The sequence below is a fragment of the Dasypus novemcinctus genome, chromosome 18 (assembly GCF_030445035.2).
Source record: "Dasypus novemcinctus isolate mDasNov1 chromosome 18, mDasNov1.1.hap2, whole genome shotgun sequence".
NCBI lineage: Eukaryota > Metazoa > Chordata > Mammalia > Cingulata > Dasypodidae > Dasypus > Dasypus novemcinctus.
In genome coordinates, this window is record NC_080690.1 from 75,145,686 (window position 1) to 75,168,990 (window position 23,305).

Here is a 23,305-nt window from a genome sequence, read left to right on the forward strand (position 1 = left end):
AGTTTGCCCTGGCAGTTGAAGAGGATGTTCCTGGCCACTGTTGTTTTGCCACCCCAGGTACAGAGAGGGTAGAGCACTTCAACACCCCATAGGTCTGAGAGCAGTGGGCCTGACTCCCACGGACTAGGGAAGGCCAGGTCACCACCTCGGTGCTCTGAGGTTGGGAGTATATGCCAAAACTTAGGATGTTGTCTTCACTGAATTAGGGGGATTGAGACTCCATCCCAAAGACTGGGTGAAGTATGGTCATCACTCCAATGCTTTTGGAAGGTGAGGTCGAGCTGGGAAAGGGTCAGTTCCCACAAGGGCGCAGGGAGAAGAAACCATCATCTTGAGAATGAATCTCAGACTTTGAAGTCTAATGGAGTATGCCTCAGAGGTTTACTGAACTGTAGGTGCTTTCTAATGTCATACAACTTCTCAGAACAATGCCTTGATTCCTGGATGCAGTAAATTTTCTATTTGAGTAATATAAGGAAAAAATATATATCTTAGAAATTTATGAAGTTTGTAAAAGAATCAGTTAACATAATGCCGTAATCGCAAATGAAGAATTTAATGCCTTTTAAAAATTGATCTTCTAGTACAATTATTACAACATATTTATTGTATAAGTAATTCCACACATTTAGTTTTTTTAAACAAATAAATTTTATTGATACATATTAATAAAGCATACAATCCATCCATCCATCGTGTACAATGAATGATATTTGGTTTAATCACAGTTGTGCATTTATCACCTTGATCGTTATTAGAGCATTTCTATTACATCAATAATACTACTAATAAAAAACAAAAAACAGACAAATGTTTGTCTCAGTCTTGTATTGTCTTAGTCTGCTCTATTTTATGGACAGCTGGGAAAGGTTCCTTTCTGATAATCCAGTGGCTCTCTGTGGTACCCCAAATTTACAGAAGAGGACCCTGAACACAGTAATTATAACTTACACCATCGTTGCACATATAGTCACTCCCCACGATCTTATTCGTTATTCACATTCACATAATTGGAAAATCCCATACCCTTGTTCTTCCAGGTAACATTCATTACATTTGTTGTTTCTCTCTACCATGAATCCTATGATGATCCCAAAGGCTAGAGCTTTTGAGGAAAACATTGTTATGTATTTTAGATTCACAATCTTTCTTTTTCAGCATGTATTTTGTGATGTATATTCAGGTTAGCAAATTGGGTGTAGGCTTTGCCACATTCATTACATTTGTAAGGTTTCTCTCCAGAATGAATTTTCTGATGTTTCACAAGCCTTGAACTATGGGTAAAAGCCTTGCCACACACATTACATATATGTGGTTTCTCTCCACAAGGTGTATTCTGATGTCGAGAGAGATTTGAGGAATAATGAAAGGATTTTCCACAGATGTTACATTTATAAGGTTTCTCTCCAGTGTGAACTCTTTGATGGCACTTGAGGCCAGAACTTCGCATAAAAGCCTTGCCACATTCCACACATTTGTGTGGTTTCTCTCCAGTGTGGATTCTCTTGTGATCCCAAAGGTATGAAGGTTTGGTAAAAGCTTTACCACATTCACTGCATTTGTAAGGTTTCTCTCCAGTATGAATTCTCTCATGATAAAAAAGGTATAAATGTTTCGTAAAAGCTTTACCACATTCATTACATTTGTAAGGCTTCTCTCCAGTATGGAGCCTCTCATGATCCGTAAGGGATGAACGTTCATTAAAAGCTTTACCACATTCATTACATTTGTAAGGCTTCTCTCCAGTGTGAATTCTCTTGTGTTTCCAAAGGGATGAATAATTACTAAAAGTTTTATCACATTCATTACATTTGTAAGGTTTCTTTCCAGTATGAATTATACAATGGCTTGCAAAGTTTGAGTTATATCTGTAGGCCTTGCCACATACATTACATTTATATGGTTTCTCCCTAGTATGGACTCTTCGATGTCTCGTGAGGACTGAGAGCTGGTTAAAAGTTTTGCCGCATTCATTACATTTGTAAGGTTTCTCCCCAGTGTGAATTTTCTGATGTTTCACAAGGCTTAAGCTATGGGTAAAAGCCTTATGACACACATTACATATGTGTGGTTTCTCTGCACAGTTTGTATTCTGATGCCGAAAGAGGTTGGAAGAATCCTTAAAGGATTTGCCACAGAGATTACACTTGTAAGTGTGAATTTTTTGGTGGCTTTTGAAGTGAGAATTTCGCATAAAAGCCTTGCCACATTCAACACATTTGAATGGTTTCTCTCCAGTATGAATTCTCTTGTGTTCCCAAAGGTTTGAACGTTTGGTAAAACGTTTACCACATTCACTACATTTGAAAGGTTTCTCTCCGCTATGAATTCTCTCATGATTTGAAAGGTTTGAACGTTTGGCAAAAGCTTTACCACATTCTTTACATTTGTAAGGTTTCTCTCCAGTATGAACTCTCTTATGATCTGTAAGGGATGAACGTTTGCTAAAAGTTTTACCACATTCATTACATTTGTAAGGTTTCTCACCAGTATGAGTTCTCTTGTGTTTCCAAAGGTATGAAGAATCACTAAAAGCTTTATCACATTCACTACATTTGTAGGGTTTCTCTCCAGTATGAATTCTACAATGAATTACAAGGTTTGAATTATGTCTGTAGGACTTGCCACACACATTACAGTTATATGGTTTCCCTCTGGTATGGTTTCTTTGATGTGTTTTGAGCTTTGAGACCTGTTTAAAGGCTTTGCCACATTCATTACATTTGTAAGGTCTCTGCTCAGAATGAATGCTCTGATGACTAGTAAGGACTGAGTAATAGCTGAAAGCCTTCCCACATTCATTACATTTGTATGGTTTTTCTCTAATTGGAGTTTTCTGCTGTTGAGTAAGCAATGACTGATGCATGAAAACCTTCCCATATTTATTGCAAATGTTGGTTTTGACACTAGGAGGAAATCTTTGAAGTGGTGAAACTAAGAAACCATTTTTGATAGGCTTTCTAACATGATTACATTCATACATTTTCTGCTCAGTTTGAAATCTATTCATTGCAGCCAGAGGTGACTGAAATCCAAAACTACTTTCAATACTTTTGACGTCCTTGTTCCCTGCATAGCCTATGTTATTTTTTATCTTCAATGAATTCCTCAAAAATGGCTGATCATGTGTAGAATACTGAAATGCACTTTTTCTAACAAAAGCCTTTCTCTTTAGTGGAAAATTATTACAGGATTTGATGTACTGTTGATTTCTTCTCCAAGTGACACCTTTATTTTGGGTCCTAGGCACGCCTCTGCAATTTCTTTTTCCATGTCCCCGCTGACTCTCAAACCCGTGCAATCTTTCCCAGACTTCCCTGACATCAAAATCTTCAAAGCTATAGCTTTCATGGCTTTTCAATATCACTTGTTGGCATAATTCTCCTTTATTAGTGTAGTTTTTCGGTAATAATTCCTTTATTGCACATTTCAGAGAGATATCTGAAAGACAAAAAAGACCACAGGCTTCCTATTAACTGGAGTTGGAACATGATTATTTTCTATTGGAAAACATAGTATTATACCAAAATTGATACTTACAATGAACAGAAGTAAGAAACTTCTCAATAATGGTTTTCAAAATACTTAGGTAGTTAATATAACAAGCCACACTGATACATTGAAGAAGAGAAAACAAAATGATACTCTACTGATGCAGAAAAGGCACTGCATGAATTATAGTACCCTTTCTTGAAAAAAACACCACAAAAGATAGGAATAAAAGGAAGCTTTCTCAATATGGTAAAGTATATCAATGAAAAACCTACAGCTAGCATTATACTCAATGTGAAAGACTGAAAGCCTGCTGAAATCAGGAATAAGACAAGGATGTCTACTGTCACCATAATTATTCAATATTTTTTTTTTTTAGCTTTTTATTTTTTTTTTTAATATTTTTTTTTTTTATTGACTTTGTAATAATATTACATTAAAAATATATATGTGAGGTCCCATTCAACCCCACCCCCACCCCCCACCTCTCCCCCCCCCCCCCCCCAGCAACACTCGTTCCCATCATCATGACACATCCATTGGATTTGATAAGTACATCTTTGGGCACCTCTGCACCTCATAGTCAATGGTCCACATCATGGCCCATACTCTCCTCCATTCCATCCAGTGGGCCCTGTGAGGATTTACAATGTCCGGTGATTGCCTCTGAAGCACCATCCAGGGCAGCTCCATGTCCCAAAGCCTCCACCTCTCATCTCTTCCTGCCTTTCCCGATACCCATCAGCCACCATGTCCACTTTTCCCAATCCAATGCCACCTCTTCTATGTGGACATTGGATTGGTTGTGTCCATTGCACCTCTATGTCAAGAGGAGGCTCAGATTCCACATGGATGCTGGATGCAATCCTCCCACTTTCAGTTGTAATCACTCTAGGCTCCATGGTGTGGTGGTTGTCCTTCTTCAACTCCATCTTAGCTGAGTGTGGTAAGTCCAATAAATCATATTGTAGGTGCTGGAGTCTGTTGAGGCTCAGGACCTGGCTATCACATTGTCAGTCCAGAGATTCAAATCCCCTAAATATATCTTAAACCCCAACGTTAACTGCACCTCCAGCACATTAGCATGAAAGTCTTATGAAGGAAGATCCCATCTGAGTCCAGATTCATCACACATAAACACCAGTTCCAAAAAGGGGCCATCTGACCTGGTAGTTAACCCCATCGGCCATGACCATAACTCCCATGGGTCTCTTTAGCCCTCGAAGGAACCGATATCTGGGGGTTGTATCTGCTTTATCTGTCTCCCTGACTCTGCTCAGTTGTGCATGAGGGCAATCCTTCTGCCAGCCTCCAGACTCTTTTTTAGAAACTCGTAGCCATATAAACTCATTTCTCTTTTCCATTTCCCCCTTACTTTAGTTCAAACAGCATTTTAAAGTCATGTTATTTTATGTAGACAGGGATATTCTGCTGATCCACATAATTATTCAATATTGTGCTAGAAGTTCTAGTGAGAGCAATAAGGCTAGGTAAGAAATAAAAGGCACCCAAAATGAAAGAAGTAGAACTCTTATTATTCCTATATCTAGAAAGCCCTGAAAATTCCACAACAAAGCTACCAGAATGAATAGACAAGCTTCAGCAAAGTGGTGGGATACAAGATTAATAAGCAAAAATCAACAGCATTTCTATATAGTACTGATGTGCAATCTGAGGAAGAAATTAAAAAAAAATTCCATTTATAAAAGTAACTAAAAAAGTATTTAGGAATAATCTTAACCGAGGACATAAAGGACCTGTATTCAGAAAACTAAAAACATTGCTAAAAGTAACAGAATACTACCTAAATAACTGAAAAAATATTCTGTATTCATGGATTAGAAAACTAAATATAGTTTGGATGTCAATTCTACCCAAACCAATATATAGTTTCAATGATAATTCCAATAAAAATACCAATATCCTTTTTTGCAGATACTGAAAAACCAGTAATGAAATTTATTTGGAAAGATAAGTTGGAGGACTCTCCTTTGCTGACTTTAAAGCATAATACTTAGCTACTGTGATTAAAAAAAGCATGGTCCTAGCATAAAGACAGACAGATTGACCAATGGAACCGAATTGAGAATTTAGAAATAGATTGTCACATCTACAGTCAAGTGATTTTTCACAAGGCTGTTTGGTCCACCTAGCTGGGTCAGAACACTCTATTCAACAAATGGTGGGGGGAGAAGTGGAGAGCCATAACAAAAAGTAACAAAGAGGGCTCCATCTCATAACTTATACAAAAATTAACTGAAAATGGATCAAGGATCTAAATATAAAATAAAAAACCATAAAATTTAAGAAATTTCTGGCTATTTGGGGTTTACAATTCCAAATAAATTTGATTATTGCCTTTTCCATTTCTGAAAAAAGGGCTGTTGGGATTGCTTTGAATATGTAAATCAGTTTGAGTAAAATTGACATCTTAACAATATTTAGTCATCCAAACCATGTAATGCCAATGTTCACAGCGGGATTATTCATGATAGCCAAAAGTTGAAAATGACCCAGGTGTCCATCAACTAAAGAATAGATAAACAAACAGCAGTGGATATACAAGGTAGAATACTATGCAGTGGAAAAAAGAAATGAAGTCATAAAGCATATAACATGGATGAACCTGGAGGATATTATGTCGAGTGAAGCAAGCTAGACACAAAAGGACAAATGCTATATCATTGTGCTATTATGAACTAAATATATTATGTAAACTCATGGAATTATTAATTAGAATATAGGTCGCCAGAAAATAGAATGAGGGTAGAGAATGGAAAGGTGATGGTTAACTTGTGCAGAATGAGTTAAAAGGTTTTTTGTAAATCTTTGGAAATGAATGGAAATGGTAAGAGTACATCATGCTGTTTGTCACTGGCAGAGCTGTTATATGGGTATGACAGTGTTTGAAAAGGAAAGCCTAAGCACATTTACATTACTAGAAAGAAGGCTAAAAAATATAACATGGGATGGTATAACATAGTGAAACCTGATGTAATATACGAATATGGGTGATACTGCATATATAAGACTGTTTTTATAAAATATAAATACAAATAAACTAAAGAGAAAAAAATAGAATAGTAGCTATGTACAGTAATGGAATCAGAGATTGAGAGGTGAAGAGTTTGTTTTGTTGGCTTTGGTTTTTATTATTATTACTGGAATAATTCAAATGCTGTAAAAATGAGAAGATAAATGCACAACTATGTGATTATATAGAATACCACTGATTGTACACTTTGGATAGATTTATGGTTTATTAATATGTATCAATAAAATTGATTTGTTTAAAAAAATGTTTATGTACACAGAGTGAGCAGAATCCTTCAATAAAGAGTGATTTCATGCAATTCACATTAAGGGAAGCCTAGTTTCAACCATCCTATGACCAAACCACTCAGATGATATAAACTTACATCTGAGTAATTTTTCCACTGCCATCTCAAAGTGTATACCAAGTGGCAGTAGAAGTATGAGCATCTGATATGAGGAAAGAAATAGATATTTTATAATTGCATGTTTACTACATCATTGCTGTGTGCAAATAAATACTAAGGTAGAGCACTATATAATGTAATGGGATATAATACAGAAAAAACTTATTTCAGGTGTAACATAAATGGCAATTCTGAGGTGCAAAACTAAAACAGTAAGAAGAAAATTAGGAAGAACTTAGAAAACCTAATGAAAAACCAGCAGCATATTTTTCTGAGCAGTTATTGTAATTTTATCCATGTACTTTAAAGCATTGCAATATTAACACTTAGTGATTTAAAGTTATATTCCACAATATATACTGGAAATCCATCATATATAAATAATAATAAAAACCTAACAATAAGCATTTTAATAACTCAAGATAAATACTATAAATAAGTAATAAATAACCACAATTATACTAAATAACAGTCTGGAATTTTAAGACATTCTTCCTTCAGAAAAGAAGAAAGGACTTATATTCCAGAAGGAGCACAAAATATGAGACTTTGAAATATGTTGAACATCACTGTCTGTTGAAATATCAATCTAGGAAAAAAGAAAGTATGACAAAGATTATGAATTGCCCAAGGGTGATGCCAAACAAAAGGGAAGAATAGGGAACTCTTATGAACACTTAAGAAAAGGCAGGTAAATCTTGGTAGGAGAGCTCTGTAGGGTTTTAATTTCAATGGCCACATACTAAGCTCCTCTATTCACCACTGGACTTGAAGACAGATATTCATGGTAAAAGTGCTAAGTTTCTGGGGGCAGATAAAGTTTATTCTCAAAGAAGTGTGGATTTTCTATTTTAACGTATCTGCTCACTCTCTCAAGGAATAACTCATAGCTGCTGCCTTTATTTTGCCTAATTTAGAATTTTCCCAGAGAAGTATTTTTGGGAGGGAAGATGGGGAAAGTGTGTAGCACTTAAATTTAAAGACCAATGTATTAACTGCTGATGCTAGAGAAAGGGATTTCATTTGGGGCAAACAACAGATATACTGAAAAGTGTGAGGAGTTTGATGCTTTGGGGGATAAGGGCTCCCATAAATTCTTTTCAAAAAATTATTATTATTTAACAAGTCAATTTTATTGATACATATAATAAAACATACAATTCTTGCAAAGTGTTCAATCAACGGTATTTGGTACAATCATAGTTGTGCATTCATCACTTCAATCATTATTAGAGCATTTTCACTATTTTTTTTTTAAGATTTATTTATTTATTTATTCCCACCCCTCCCCCACCACCACCCTGGTTATCTGTTCTCTGTGTCTATTTGCTGCATCTTCTTCTTTGTCCGCTTCTGTTCTCATCAGCGACACAGGAATCTGTGCTTCTATTTGTTGCGTCATCTGGTGTCAGCTCTCCATGTGTGCGGCGCCATTCCTGGGCAGGCTGCACTTTCTTTTGCGCTGGGCAGCTCTCCTTACAGGGTACACTCCTTGCACATGGGGGTCCCCTACGCAGGGGACACCCCTGCATGGCATGGCACTCCTTGCGCGCATCAGCACTGCGCATGGGCCAGCTCCACATGGGTCAAGGAGGCCAGGGGTTTGAACTGCGGACCTCCCATGTGGTAGACGGATGCCCTAACCACTGGGCCAAGTCTGCTTCCCCATTTTGATTATTTTAACATTAATAATAATAAAAATATAAAACAAACTAGAAAATTTTCACTTGTTAATCTCCATCTGAATTTTAGAAGTGCCAAATTACAATGTTGAAATTTTACACTATAAAAAATAAAATAAAATTCATAGAATTGGTCCAGCATTCAAAGCAACTAGGAAGTACAGTTCATACAAGCAAAGAAAAAGAAATGCCAGGAAACAGATGTGGCTCAACCAATTGGGCTCCCACTACCATATATGAGGTCCAGGGTTCGATGCCCAGGGCCTCCTGGTGAGGGCAAGCTGGCCCACATGGAGTGCTGGCCCACTTAGGAAAGCTGCCTCATGCAGGAGTGCTGCCCTGTGTGGGAAAGCCTCCCCACACAGTAGAGCTGGCCGACACAGAGAGCTGGTGCAGCAAGATGATGCAACAAGAGACAAAGAGGAGAAAAAATAAGAAGATGTAGCAGAATAGGGAGTTGAGGTGGCACAAGAGAGTAATCACCTCTCTCCCAGTCCAGAAGGTCCCAGGTTTGGTCTCCAGAACCACCTAATGACAATATAAGCAGACACAGAGAGCAGACAACAGGGGGAATGGGAGCGGGGTGGGAAATAAAATAAATCTTAAAAACAAAGAAATTTACCTTTAAAAAAAAAACCCAAAAACATAAAAAGAACTACCATAGAAATTTTTCCCGAGGAAGCCAAAATACTGGACTACGTAGTACTAAGACTTTAAATCACTCATTAACTATGTTCAAAGAGATTTAAAAAAAAAAGTATAGAGAATATACATATATATAGGAGTTATAAAATGCAATCAACAAATTTGGCAGCTGAAAAATGGCTGACATGAAAATACAGGATAGGGGTTCAATAGGAGATTTTGAAAGGCAGAAATACTTACTGAAATTCATGTCTGGTGACTTGAGATTACTCAATTTGATGATCTTAAACAAAAAAGAATGAAAGAAAAAGAACAGATCCTAGGAGAACAGTGAGACACCATCCAGTGTACTATTGTACACATAGGATTATATTAAGCAAAATTACACAATACTGTATCAGCATGAAAAATCAGTTGTGATTCTATACAATCACAAGATGCAAATGAAAAGGAATGGGGAACGGATGTGGCTCAAGCAGTTGGGCAATTTCCTCCTATAGTTTAGTTCCCAGTGCCTCCTAAAGAAGACGAGCTAATGCAACTAGGAAAGACATGAGGAGACCCAACAAGCAGGAAGGGGATGTGGCTCAAGAGACTGGGTACCCAGCTCCCACATGGAACTTACCACGTTCAGTTCCCAGTGCTGCCTATAAAAAAAAGACCAGCAGACACAGTGAGTGCAAACAATGAGCAGACAGATGAGGTAGCCATTTCTGGGAGGGCAGAAAAAGAAATAAAGTTAAAAAAAAAAAAAAAGGAAAGTAAGAGAAGAATTCCATTTATAATAGCTGCAAAGAAAACAATAGTGAGGAATAAACTTAACCAAGGAGGTAAAAGAAATACACTGACAAACAGAAACATTGTTGAAAATATTGAAGCCTTAAATGAATAAAGGTAACCAATGGTTATGGATTGAAAGAGGTAATGCTGTACATCTGGCAATATTCCCGCAAGTGATCCCCAGATTCAATGCAATCACTGTCAAAATATAAAATCGTCTTTTATGGAGGAAATGAAAGAAGTTGATACTAAAATTTGTGTTGCTTTGCAAGGTATTTGTTGTAGTTCGATATTATTTATGAGTTCCAAAGATATATTGTATTATGTTTGTAAACTGGTAGTTACTCGAGGCATGATACCCTTTGATTGTATTAAATTCAGAGGTTTTACTTTTACTATATTAAATCAAGATTAGGGCTTTGATTTAATGACATCATTAGGGAGACTCAGTTGAGTCCCCACCCCCTGGATATGGATATATATGTGGATACTCACTCAGGGAGAACACAGAAAAAGACATAGCAGAGGAAGAGAGATAGCTCCATAGACATGGCAGAGGACCCAGGAAGTAAGAGATGAGCCTGGCAGTTTGCACCTGAAGAGAACAGAGCAGCTGAGAAGCCCTGAGAGACAAGGTTTTGTGAGGAGACCAGAGTCGCTGAGTCCAGAAAGAAATAAGCCCTGGGGAGGGAGAAGCCTTATGCCAGTCAACAGCTGAGATTTGAAGAAACTGGGCTCCTGGAGCCTTAAGAGGAAGAGGAAGGTTGAACCCTTGCAAACATTGCCCACCATCTTGCTTCAATACATGGCAAATGATTGTGGGTGATAAAGTACCTCTTATATTACCTCGAGTTGGACTCTTTAGGGCCATATAACTATAAGCTTCTAATCCAAATACTCTTTTAACAGCCAAGAGATTTCTTGTAGTTTGCATCAGCACCCCATTGGCTGACTAATACAGCATCTTAAAGCAGAGTCAGAATCTAGAATATAGGTCACCAGGGGACAGGGAAAGAACAGGGAATGGAAAGTTTGTTTAAAGAGTACAAGGATCCTATTTGGAATGATGGAAATGTTTTGCTAATGGATGGTGGTGATGGTAACACAACACTGTGAATATAATTAACAGCACTGAAATATATGTCTGAATGTGACTGACTGAAAGGGAAAATGTTAGATTATACATATGGTAATGGAATAAAAATTCCTGAAAAAAATTCATGGAAATACACTACACAAACAGTTAACCCTAAGTTATGCCATGGATGATAGTTAAAAGTACAATTACAAAGATGTGCTGTTATCATTGAAACCAATGTACCACACCAATGCAAGTTGTTAAAAATAGGGTGGTATATGGGAATCATGTATTTTATCTTACAGGGGGGAAAATATTCATGAGAAAGGTACTGTAATGAAATGAAAACAGTGTGTTTAGTACTACCATAAGGCAGATATATAGATCAATGGAATAGAACTGAGAATTGAAAAATAAACCCATATATTTATGGTCAATTCATTTTGACAAACTGCCAGGATAATTCAATGCAGGAAAGAATAGTTTATTCAAGTGGTACTGGGATACCTGAAATTCATATGCAAAAGAATGAAGTTGGATACTACCCTCAAACCAATACAAAATTTAACTCAAAGTGAAAAACGGACTTAATTATAAGAGCTATAAATTGCACAAACAATTTGCTCAAGAGAAGTATGCATTAGGGAAGTGCAAAACAAACTCACAGTGAGGGAAGCAAATGTGGTTCAAGTGATCAAGCTCCTGCCTATGACATGGGAAGTCCATGGTTTGGTTCCCAGTACCTCCTAAAGAAGACAGCAAGTTGGAGCAATGGGCAGGCGCAGCAAGCCGACACAAGAAGGAACAATAGACACAAGAAGAAAAATATAAGAGACACAACAAAGCAGGGAGCAGAGGTTCCCAGTGCCACCTAAAGAAGACCAGCAAGACAGTGAGCCAACAGGACGGGTAAGCATGACAAGCTGACACAAGATGGTACAAGAGACACAGGAAGAAAAAGCATAATGGGAGACACACAGCAAAGCAGGGAGCGCAGGTGGATCAAGTGATTAGGAGCCTCCCTCCCACACTGGAGGTCCTGGGTTCAGTTCCTGGTGCATCCTAAAGAAACAAAGAATGGGAAGCAGATTTGGCTCAATGGATAGAGCATCCACCTACCACATGGGAGGTCCAGGGTTCAAATCCAGGGCCTCCTGACCCCTATGATGAGCTGGCTCACACAGGGGTATCCCCCGCATAGGGAAGTCCCACATGCAATGAGTGTACCCCATAAGGAGAGCTGCCCAGCACGAAAAAAGTACAGCCTGCCCAGGAGTGGCTCCGCACACACAGAGAGCCGACACAAGATGACGCAACAAAGAGACACAGATTCCTGGTGCTGTTGACAAGAATCCAAGCGGACACAGAAGAACACACAGAGAGCAAACAATTGGGGGAGGGGGAGAAGGGGAGAGAAATAAATAAAAAATAGATCTTAAAAAAAAAAAAAAAGAAACATAAAGAAGACAAACAGATAGCAACTGCAAACAACAGGAGGGTGGGGAGAAATAAATAAAACAGATCATAAAAAATGGCTGTGGCTCAATTGATTGGGCTCCTGTCTACCATTTAGGAGGCCCTGGGTTCATGTCCTAGGGCCTCCTTGTGAAGACAAGCTGGCCCGTACCCAGAGAGCTGGCGCAGCAAGATGATGCAACAAAGGGAGACAAGTAGACATAGAAGAATGCACAGCAAGCAGTGGAGGGGAGGGGGAAAAAAAAACAACTGCCTTTTAAAAATAAGCTTTTTTTCAATTTAAATAAAAAAAAATTAAAACATAGTGAATGGTTAAAAACAAAAACAAAAACACTGAAGGGTGCATTTTAAATGAGTGAATTGTATAGTATGTGACATATATCAATGAGGCTGTTAAGAAAAAAGGCTGACATAAGGTTTTGTGCTAACTCAAGTTCTTAGAATCACTACTAACCTAGTATGAAGTGTGTGGTTAAAGTCCACATGCTATAGTATGACGCTTGTCATTTCTGAAACCAATACAAGTTAATCTCAGGTAAAACCAAAGTTGAGGATCCCAAAGTGACTCACAAGGGAAAAAACAAAGATACCCAAGGGCACCTCCTGACTTCTATAAGGAAGTTATGCTCACCCAGAGAGACGAGGTTCCTGTAGTTCTCCAACATCACATCCCAGTACAAAGCCCTCTGCTCAGGGTCCAGGCATTCCCACTCCTCCTGAGAGAATTCTATGGCCACATCCCGGAATGTCACCAGTCCCTGAAATGAAAACACATTTCACCAAGTGGCCATGGGGAGAGTTCTTACCCTCCCATAAAATGAGAGGAGACATGCTAAGGATCAACTCAACCGATGTGAATGTTTTGACAGATCCATGTAAGATAATTGTGAGCTAGATATATATATGATATATATGCCTAATTTTGTTTCATAATGCTTTTCCAGGGATATGAAATACACATTAAATTGCTATTGGTTTCAAAATTTTAAAAAATAAAATTTGTTATATACTAATAAACATATACTCCATCCAAAGTTATAATCAATAGTTCTTTGTTATAATCAGGAGTCATGCATTCATCATGTCAATATTACGGTATTTTCATTATTCCAACATTAATAGTAGTAAACAGAAAGTACCCCTTAATAATCTCCACACAGTCCCTCTGTCATTACCCTGTCAGACATAGCTGCCATTCTGTTTCCATCTAATTTATTTATATTTATATTTTGTAGAGATGGAGACAAAGAGTATGTAGTACTTTTTGTCTAGTTTATTCTACTTAGTACATTTCTTTAAAAATTAATAATTAACAATACATTATTAATATAATTAAATATTATTAATGTATTATATACATTACGGTACTAGTTTGCTTTCACTTGTATTTTTGCTTGATATTAAGATCTTGTAACAATGTACATTTGTTCTGTTTCAATGAAAAACAGTCTTATATTATAGGCAAGACTACCCATATTCATATTTCACATGAGGTTTTGCTATGCTATACTTTCCCATGTTACATACAATGCTTAGTTTTCCTTTTAGTAATATACAGGACCTTAGACTTTCCTTTTCAAACAACATCATCATCAAGCTTTTCCATCAAAGGATGTGAAATACACGCTAAATCACAACTGACTTCACATTTTTGTAAACGATGAAAGTAACATACAAATGAAATACATTCCAATATGCACCCTTTATATGGAAGTGTTACATATGGTGGTGTACATACCATGGGATAGCTTCTAAATGAGCTAGAGCAGGAGTGGTGTCCTCAGGGATGACCAAGTGCACAGGGGTTCAGTAAAGTTAGGTTCTACAAATTGTTGAGGGGACAGCAAGGACAAAGACTAAGTTTCTGAACATTTATCATGTGCTCAGCATTACTCTAAATGCTTACCTTAACTCCATCATGACACAAAAGTTTATGAAAGGTTGGGAAACCGACTTGGCCCAGTGGTTAGGGCGTCCGTCTACCACATGGGAGGTCCGTGGTTCAAACTCCAGGCCTCCTTGACCCGTGTGCAGCTGGCCCATGCGCAGTGCTGATGTGCGCAAGGAGTGCCCGCCCATGCAGGGGTGTCCCCCGTGTAGGGGAGCCCTACGCACAAGGAGTGCACCCGTAAGGAGAGCCACCCAGCGCGAAAGAAAGTGCAGCCTGCCTAGGAATGGTGCCGCCCACACTTCCCGTGCCGCTGACGACAACAGAAGCGGACAAAGAAACAAGACGCAGCAAATAGACACAGAGAACAGACAACCGGGGGGGGGGGGGGGGGATATTAATTAAATAAATAAACAATTCTTTAAAAAAAAAAAAAGAAGTTTATGAAAGGAAGACAAAACTCTACCTTAGGGATAAGACAATAGTCAAAGCATGTAAAGAAATTGCAGAGCCAGCACTTGAACCCAGACAGTTGGGCTTTATATTGAACCTAAAGGTTCAAACAGGTAAGGAACACATCAAGCATTAAAAGTATACTGAGACACAGAAAGAAGCAGCAGAGAGAGAGAAAAACCCAGAAGCTGGAATGTAACATGAAGGCTACTTCAGCTCGAAGCTGAAAGAGCTGACGCCCATAAGAGAAGGGAGATGAGCAGACCCTACTGTGTGCCTGACTGCCCTCACTGGAGCTGTGGGAGAAAGTGAGCCTGGAGAAGGCAGAGACTGGCCACCATTTTGCTTTGCAACATGGCAGTAGTCCAGGATCACCAGCAGCATACCCTGGAAATAAAGACTTTTTGTGACCTGAAGAGCCAATGGAATGCAGTGCTGTGGCTGAGAGTTCTGCCAAATCCCTGTGGTGAAATACAGAAGGAAGCAGAGATGGATGTTTAGAAAATGTTGCCAAACAGACTACTCAGATGCAAATATAAAAAAGAACATGCTGAAACTGGCTTAGAAAACAGAAGCTAGCTAGCTGCACTAGACAACGTCTTAGGGAAAAAAAAACATTCTTCATCTAACTCATAAATGGGAAACTGAATCTCCAGGCTTAACTGGCACATGTGCTTAGTTTTCCTGTTTGTTCCTTTGAACTTTGCATTGCTAAACAACTGTAACAACATTATGAAGAGTATGCATGAGTGAAGCAGGGGGTGACCTTTTGGAAGCAAGGTGACAGCATCTCTATGAAAGAGGCTATGGATGATTACAAGGCAACATTCTGAATGGATGGTATACCTTCACTACCCGCAATGATGGATACAAGACATTAAATATTATGTCATAACTTATAAAATTGTGCAGGGGATTAAACTATAATGTAAACTATTAAAAAGTATATTGGATCTATGTACCTTAAAAAAAAAAGAAATAAAAAAAAAGATTTTAAAGCAGTATATTGGCAGGGGGAAGCAGATGTGGCTCAAGCAGTTGGGTGCCTGCCTCCCATACGGAAGGTCCTGAGTTCAGTTCCTGATGCGAAGATGACCAGACTGAAACAGTGAGCTGAAGCAAAGGGCTAGTGTAAGGAGATGATACAAGGTGATGTCCCAATGAGATGACACAAGTAAGAGACACAACAAGCATGGACTAGATGTGGCTCAAGCAATTGGGAGCCACCCGCCCACATGGAGGTCCCAGGTTCAGTTCCCAGGGCCTTCTAAAAGACTAGCAGACACAGAGAGCAGACAGTGAGTACTGAGTATGGGGAGGGGGGAATAAATAAGTACATTGGCTCCTAATGCCTCCTGAAAAAACAAAAATGAACAAGCAAAACAAACAAAAAAACCAACTCAGGTAAGCTGATGTGGCTCAGTGGTTGAGCACTGGCTTCCCACATACAAGGTCTCAGGTTCATTACACAGCCCCCGGTACTTCAAAAAAAAAAAAAAAAAAAAAAGGAAATTGGCAGAACATTTCTTAATGGAGTAAACTGGAAGTAAGTTCAAGGTGTGCAACACGGAACTTGGTAAAGGTTCATTATATATATGTACACACACAATGAATTACTACTATTACTAGTATTAACTCGCTAATGTAATACCATAATACCGTACAAATCCTTTAAAGCCATGAACATGACATCTTTTCAATAAATACCAAATTTATTTATGAAATGACAATACGTCTTTGAACACTCCACAGGATCGAGGGCACACACATATACACATACATATGCACAAACTAAACAAACTGGAAGTAGGTTGTCAGCATTTATTCTGGATAACCTAGTAAAAAAATAAGAGAGGAACCTGAAATTGGACACACACTTTCCAATGGCAAAGATAAAATTTTCTGCTTCAATGTCTCAGCTAAATTACAGTCATTTTCACCTAATGCACCTGCTGCATGAGAGTCCCTAGGGTGTATGCTAATTTTTGGAAAGGAACAGAACAGGTGAAAGCCCAGCATAATGTCTGTAACAAGCCACACTAATATGTGGGTATGAAAGTGATTTAAACGTAAAGTCTAGGGGAAGTGAATGTGGCTCAAGCAGTTGGGTGCCCACTTACCACATGGGAGGTCCCGGGTTCAGTTTCTGGTGTCGCCTAAAGAAGATGAGTAAGACAGCAAGCACAAACAATTGGGGGAGGAGGGGAATAAAGTAAATCTTTTTTTTTCTTTTTTTTAAAAAGGTAAAGTCTAAGGTCATGTGTATTACTAAAAGGAAAGCTAAAAAATGTAACATGGAACAGCAGAGCAGAGCAAAACTGCATGTTAAACATGAATATGGGTAATATTGTATACATGATCCTGTTTTTATTTTAGAATGAACAAATATAAATTAACACAAGATGTTACTATAAGACAAAAAAATAACATTATGCTAAGTGAAAGAAACCAGACACAAAGTAAATCACCTTGAGTTTCCCACACTATCCTCAAAATGTCCTTCCCCCTTAGTGAAACCCACAAATTTTGTCGGAAGATGTCATTATAACATCATGTAGGAGCATTCCAATGTCCCAAAAAGGCCCCATATTACACCTATTTTCCCTCTCCCTCCTCTCAGAACCTCCAGTTGTCACTGCCTCCGCATCAATGACAAAAGGTCCTCCATTGCTAGAATGACAAAAAGTCTATAGTAGAAGTAATGGTAAATTTACTTTAGTCCTGTTGTTCATTCCCCAATCTTGAGGATTTTGGGATGGTGATGACCACTCTACCTCTGAGATAGGGGGTTTAGATTTCATGAGGCAGATGGATGGAACTCTGCTTGCAGTTGCAGACACTCTGTTCCTTGGGATGGGCATTGCCTATCATCATCTCCTTGTTAGTTGTTGTGGGTAAGTGCACTGAACTGGTGAGTAGGTGTTCCAAGTCTGCTGAGATTCAGGGCCAACTGGCACATGGATGGACCAAAGATTTAAGTCTCTTGGACATACAACTATCAATTATAATACTATGTAGGGAAGTCACAAATGAGTAACTCTGCCACACTCGGGAGCATAAATTCCAAAGTAGAGCCCACTGGTAGGGCACCAAATTCCTGAGCTGTCTACACTGCCTATACTGTCTGGATGTCTTTTAGAGAAGAGGAAGATGAAGAAGAGGAAGAAGATGAGAAGGAGGAAGAGAAGGCAACCAAAACAACTTAAAATATGAATGACTAAATAAATTGGGGTCCATTCATTTAAGAGGATTGTATACAATAATTAAAATCATATTCACGAATTTTAAATTTTATTTATTTCCTGACCCCTGCCCTGCCTTGTAGTTTGCACCCACTGTCTGCTCTGTGTCTGTACTGGCAACCAATTCTGGGACCTCCAGTATGGGAGAGAGGCAATCAGTGAGAGATGCAGCAGACCAGGGAATGAGGTGGCTTGGGCAGTTGAACGTCTCTCTCCCACAAATATTTTTTTAAAAGATTTATTTTATTTATTCCCCACCCCCCACTTTGCACTCACTGCTCTCTGTTTGTCATCTTTTTAGAAGTCACTGGGAACTGAACCTGGGACCTCCCATGTGGAAGGCCAGCTGCTTGTGCCACATTTGCTTCCCTTGTACAAATGATATTTTATGACAGGTAAAACTTTCTAGCACAGTATGTGTAAAATTACCTATATCAGTCTTATGGTTCCATACGTGTACAACAGATTTAAGAAGTCATATAAAACTGAGAAAAATTAGTGATTATTTTGCACGGAGATTATTCATGATTTTTATTTTCTTTATCAATTATAGCATTTTAAAATATCCTATTTTACATTTAGGTATTTATAGTTATATTACTCTGTGTTATATTTGTATTTCTATACCTTGTATTTTATAACTAGACTGCATTGTTTATTATATTAGAAAAAGGAAAACAGAAACAAACTATACTATGATTGATATATCATTGGAAAAAATCTTGCACTGTAGTAAAATAGAATCATGATTCAGAAAAGCTCGTCTTTCTTGGAAAGACTTTTTCAGAGTTTAATGTCACATTTAACAATCATAAAAACCAACAGTTATAGTATAGTACCATGCACTGGGCATGAATTTAAGTGTTTTATGTATGTTAACTCATTTAATCCTCAAAATAACCCTATGAGGTAATGAATACAATTATTCCTGAGAAACTGAGGCAGAGAGGGTTTAAGTAACTTTCTCAAGATCACACTGATGATAACAGGCAGAAACTGTATTTCAATCCAAGTAGTTTAGTTCCAGAGACTGGGCTCTTAATGCTTACTTTTATACCCCTACTGCAACCAAGCAAAATCATAAACCAAAGAAATACACCAGGAACAATGATGTAACCATACAGAACAACTGGAAAGGGATCTGGAATGCAGGGGCATACTGGCTGTATGAATGTGCAATTAAGTAAAACCTTTCAAAATGTTGCCTGGGGCTGTGTGAGGCAGAATGTGAAATAATAGTTAACTTAGTTTTATCCCACATTTCAGGAGGCTAATAATAAATAGATAACTCAAGACGTGTAACTTTTATCCCAACACCCCCTTTCCCTCCTTCTTTAAGAAATTGTCATGTTTTAGTCCAGATTGTATTTTCAAAGGCCTCTACTATGCCACAGACTCAGGAGCTGATTCTTCATAATCATGTACTACTGCTTCCAAGGATTTTATTACAAAAACAATATATGTTTATATTACATATATACACATATAACAGAGTATGACTGCAGAGACTTCTCTCCCATCCAGAAACAGTCTCTTCAATAAATGGTGCTGGGAGAACTGGATCTCTATAACTAAAAGAATGAAAAAGGACCCCTATCTCACTCCCTATACAAGAATCAACTCAAAATGGATTAAAGACCTAAATATAAAAACCAGGACCATAAAACTACTAGAAGAAAATGTAGGGAAACATCTTAAAGACCTTGTGGTGGGTGGTGGTTTCTTGGACCTTATACCCAAAGCACGTTCAAAAAAAGAAAAATAGATAAATGTGACCTCCTCAAAATTAAACTCTGTTTCAAGTGTTTATGACACTGTCTCCCATTACTTTGTCAAAATGGTGAAAAGGCAGCCAACACAACAGGAGAAAATATTTCAAAATCACATGTCCTATAATGGCTTTAATATTCATCATATAAAAAGAAATGTTAGAACTCAAAAATAAAAAGACAAATAATCCAATTTAAAAATGGGCAAAAGACCTGAATAGACATTTGTTCAAAGAAGAAAACACACACAAATGTTCATTACTAATGATTAAGGAAATGCAAATCAAAACTACAATGAGATATTTCATACCTGTCAGAATGGCCACTATTAAAAGAGAACTACAAGTGTTGGAGAGGATGTGTAGAGATAGAAACACTTACTCACTGTTGGTGGGAATGCAGAATGGTACGGCCACTGTGGAGGACTGTTTGGCAGTTTCTAAAAAAGTTGCATATAGATTTGCCATGTGACCCTGCAATACAAGTACTGGGTATATAACCAGAAGAACTGAGAGCAGTGACATGATGTTCACAGCAGCATTATTCATGATTGCCAATATCAAGAATTATTAGGGAAATGAAAAGCAAAACTGTTGTGAGATACCATTTCACAACCACTCATTCATTGCTGCTGGAATGCAAAATGGTGGCCCTGCATAGGAAGACTGGCAGTTCCTCAAAGAGCTAAGTACAGATTTACCACGTGATACAGCAATCCCCTACTAGGTGTATACCAAAAGAATGAATAAAAGGTCTCGAACAGATATTTGCAGAAAGATGCTCATAAAGGCATCATTCACAATCACTAAAAAAAGTGACCCAAGTGTCATTCAACTGATGAATAAAGAAAATGTGGTATATACATATAATGGAATATTATTCAGCTGCAAAAAGGAAGGAACTCTTCATACATGGGACAACCTAGATGGACCTTGAAGACATTATGAGGGAAATTAAGTCAGACACAGAGACAAATATTGCATGATCTCACTGATATGACATAATTTGAATAAGCAAACTCAAAAGAGTTAAATTCAGAATATAGGTTATGAGGTATTGGGTTGGGGGTAGAGGATGGGGACTTAATGCTTAATTTGTACAGAATATATATTTAGATTGACTGTAAAGAATTTTTTTTTAAACATATCAGTTTTACTGATACATATTAATAAACATTCAATTCATCCAAAGTGTACAATCAGTGGTATCTGCTATAATTAGTTGAACATTCATCACTTCAATCATTATCGAACATTCTCATTATTTCAATAATTATAAATAAAAAACAGACAAAAAAACAAGAAAATTCCTCACCTCTCAATCTCTCTATGTTTCACCCACTGTACATGGCTACTGTTTGTGGCTATTCTATCCTAAGTATATGATCAGTGGCTTTTAGTATAATCACAGTGTTATATATTCATCATCTCAAAAATTTTAGAACAATTTCATTAGTCCAAAAAGAAAGACTCCAAACCCCTTAGCATTCCCACCTCAGACATACATAACTACTAATCTCAACTTTATAAATTGATATATATAAATGAAATCATACAATATTCTGTGTCTGGTCTCCACTTACCATAGCTTTTTTTTTTGTCTGACATTAACATTTTGTACTATTAACTTACATTTATTCAGCTTCAAAGAAAAATGGTCTTATATATGCAATTCTACCTATATTCATATTTTACATAATATATTTATAGTATGCTACATAATATATTTAGTTCATAATAGGGCAATCATACAGTATTTCTCCTTTTGTGTCTGGCTTGCTTTACTTAACATAATGTCCTCTAGGTTCATCCATGTTGTCATGTTTCACAACTTCATTTCTTCTTTTTTTTTTTGCTTTTAAATTAACTTTACTTTGTATATTTAGAAATTGAAAATATAAACAATTAAAAAGAAAACAGTTAAATAAAAACATACATTTTCCAATTAAATGTGCTGATACATATAAATTTTTTAAAAATCATACAATATGTTACACAATATTATTTGGTTCAATCATACGGTATTTGTCCTTTTGTGTCTGGCTTGCTTTGCTCAGCAGAATGTCCTCCAGGTTCATCCAGGTTGTCATATGCTTTACGACTTCATTTCTTCTTACAACTCCATAACATTCCATCATGTGAATACACCAGTTTGTTTACCCATTCATCTGTTGATGGACCCTTAGGTTGTTCCCAAATTTTGGCAATCGTGAATAATTCCACTATGGATATTGGTGTGCAGATGTCTGTTTGTGTCACTGCTCTCAGTTCTGGGTATATACCTAGCAATGGTATTGCCAGGTTCCAACGCAAGTCTACATTCAGGTTCCTAAGGAACTGCCAAACAGTCCTCCATAGTGGCTGTGCCATTCTACATTTCTACCAACAATGAATAAGGATTCCTATCTCTCCACATCCTCTCCAACATTTACAGTTATTCTGACTTTTTTAATATCAGCCAGTCTAACAGGTGTGAAATGATATCTCATTGTACTTTTGATTTGCATTTCCCTAATTGCTAGTGGTATTGAACATTTTTTCGTGTTTCATCGCCATTTGTATTTCTTCTTTGGACAGTTGTCTTTTCAAGTATTTTGCCAATTTCTTACCCAGATAGCTTGTCTTTTTATTGTTGAGTTCTATGATCTAATATATCACAGATATTAAACCCTTATCAAATATGCTATTGCCAAATATTTGGGAAGTCAATTCTACCCAAACTGATTTACAGATTCAGTGTAATCCCAATAAAAATCCCAAAAGTCTTTTTTGCAGAAATCAAAAAGCCAATAATCAAATTTATTTGGAAGGGTAAGGGGCCCCAAATAGCAAAAAAAAGAACAAAGTTGGAAAACTCTCACTTCCTGACTTTAAAGCATATTACTTATCTATAGTGGTAAAAACAGCATGGTACCAATTGTAAAGTTTTGACACTTAACGGTGGTAATGGTAACACAAGATTTTATTGTGAGTGCAATCAACAGCACTGAATTATACACATGAATGTGGTTAAAGGGGCAAATATTAGATCATAAATGTGTTAATAAAATAAAAATTCAAAGATATAACTTAGGTTTGCATAAGTGAACACTTCTGCAATTGGATTATAGTTAACAGTACAAGTATGAGAATAACAAAGGTACCACACTAACGTGTTAATAGCAGAGTGGTATATCGGGAAAAACACACCTAATGTAAACTATGGACTATAGTAAATATTACAATTTTAATATTCCTACATCAATTGTAAAAAATGTACCACATTGGGGAACAGATGTGGCTTTAGCAATTGAGTGTCTGCTTCCCACATGGGAGGTTCTGGGTTTGGTTCCTGGTGCCTCCTTAAAAACAAAACAACAAA

The 23,305-nt window shown here is 37.4% G+C and overlaps 1 protein-coding gene across 2 annotated transcripts in view; it reads right to left on the reverse strand.

Moving 5' to 3' along the window:
- Positions 1 to 632: 632 nt before the first annotated feature.
- LOC139436937 (zinc finger protein 665-like) overlaps positions 633 to 23,305 on the reverse strand; it is a 34,052-nt gene continuing 11,379 nt past the window's right edge. The window contains exons 2-4 of one of the 2 annotated variants that reach the window (XM_071209622.1): positions 14,332 to 14,415; positions 13,225 to 13,351; positions 633 to 3,441 (exon numbers count right to left, since the gene is read on the reverse strand). In XM_071209622.1, the coding sequence (XP_071065723.1) occupies positions 1,139 to 3,441; positions 13,225 to 13,351; positions 14,332 to 14,334 (2,433 nt within the window). In that variant the 5' untranslated portion in view covers positions 14,335 to 14,415 and the 3' untranslated portion in view covers positions 633 to 1,138. The remainder of the gene's footprint in view (positions 3,442 to 13,224; positions 13,352 to 14,331; positions 14,416 to 23,305) is intronic. The other variant, XM_071209621.1, reaches the window with a different exon arrangement.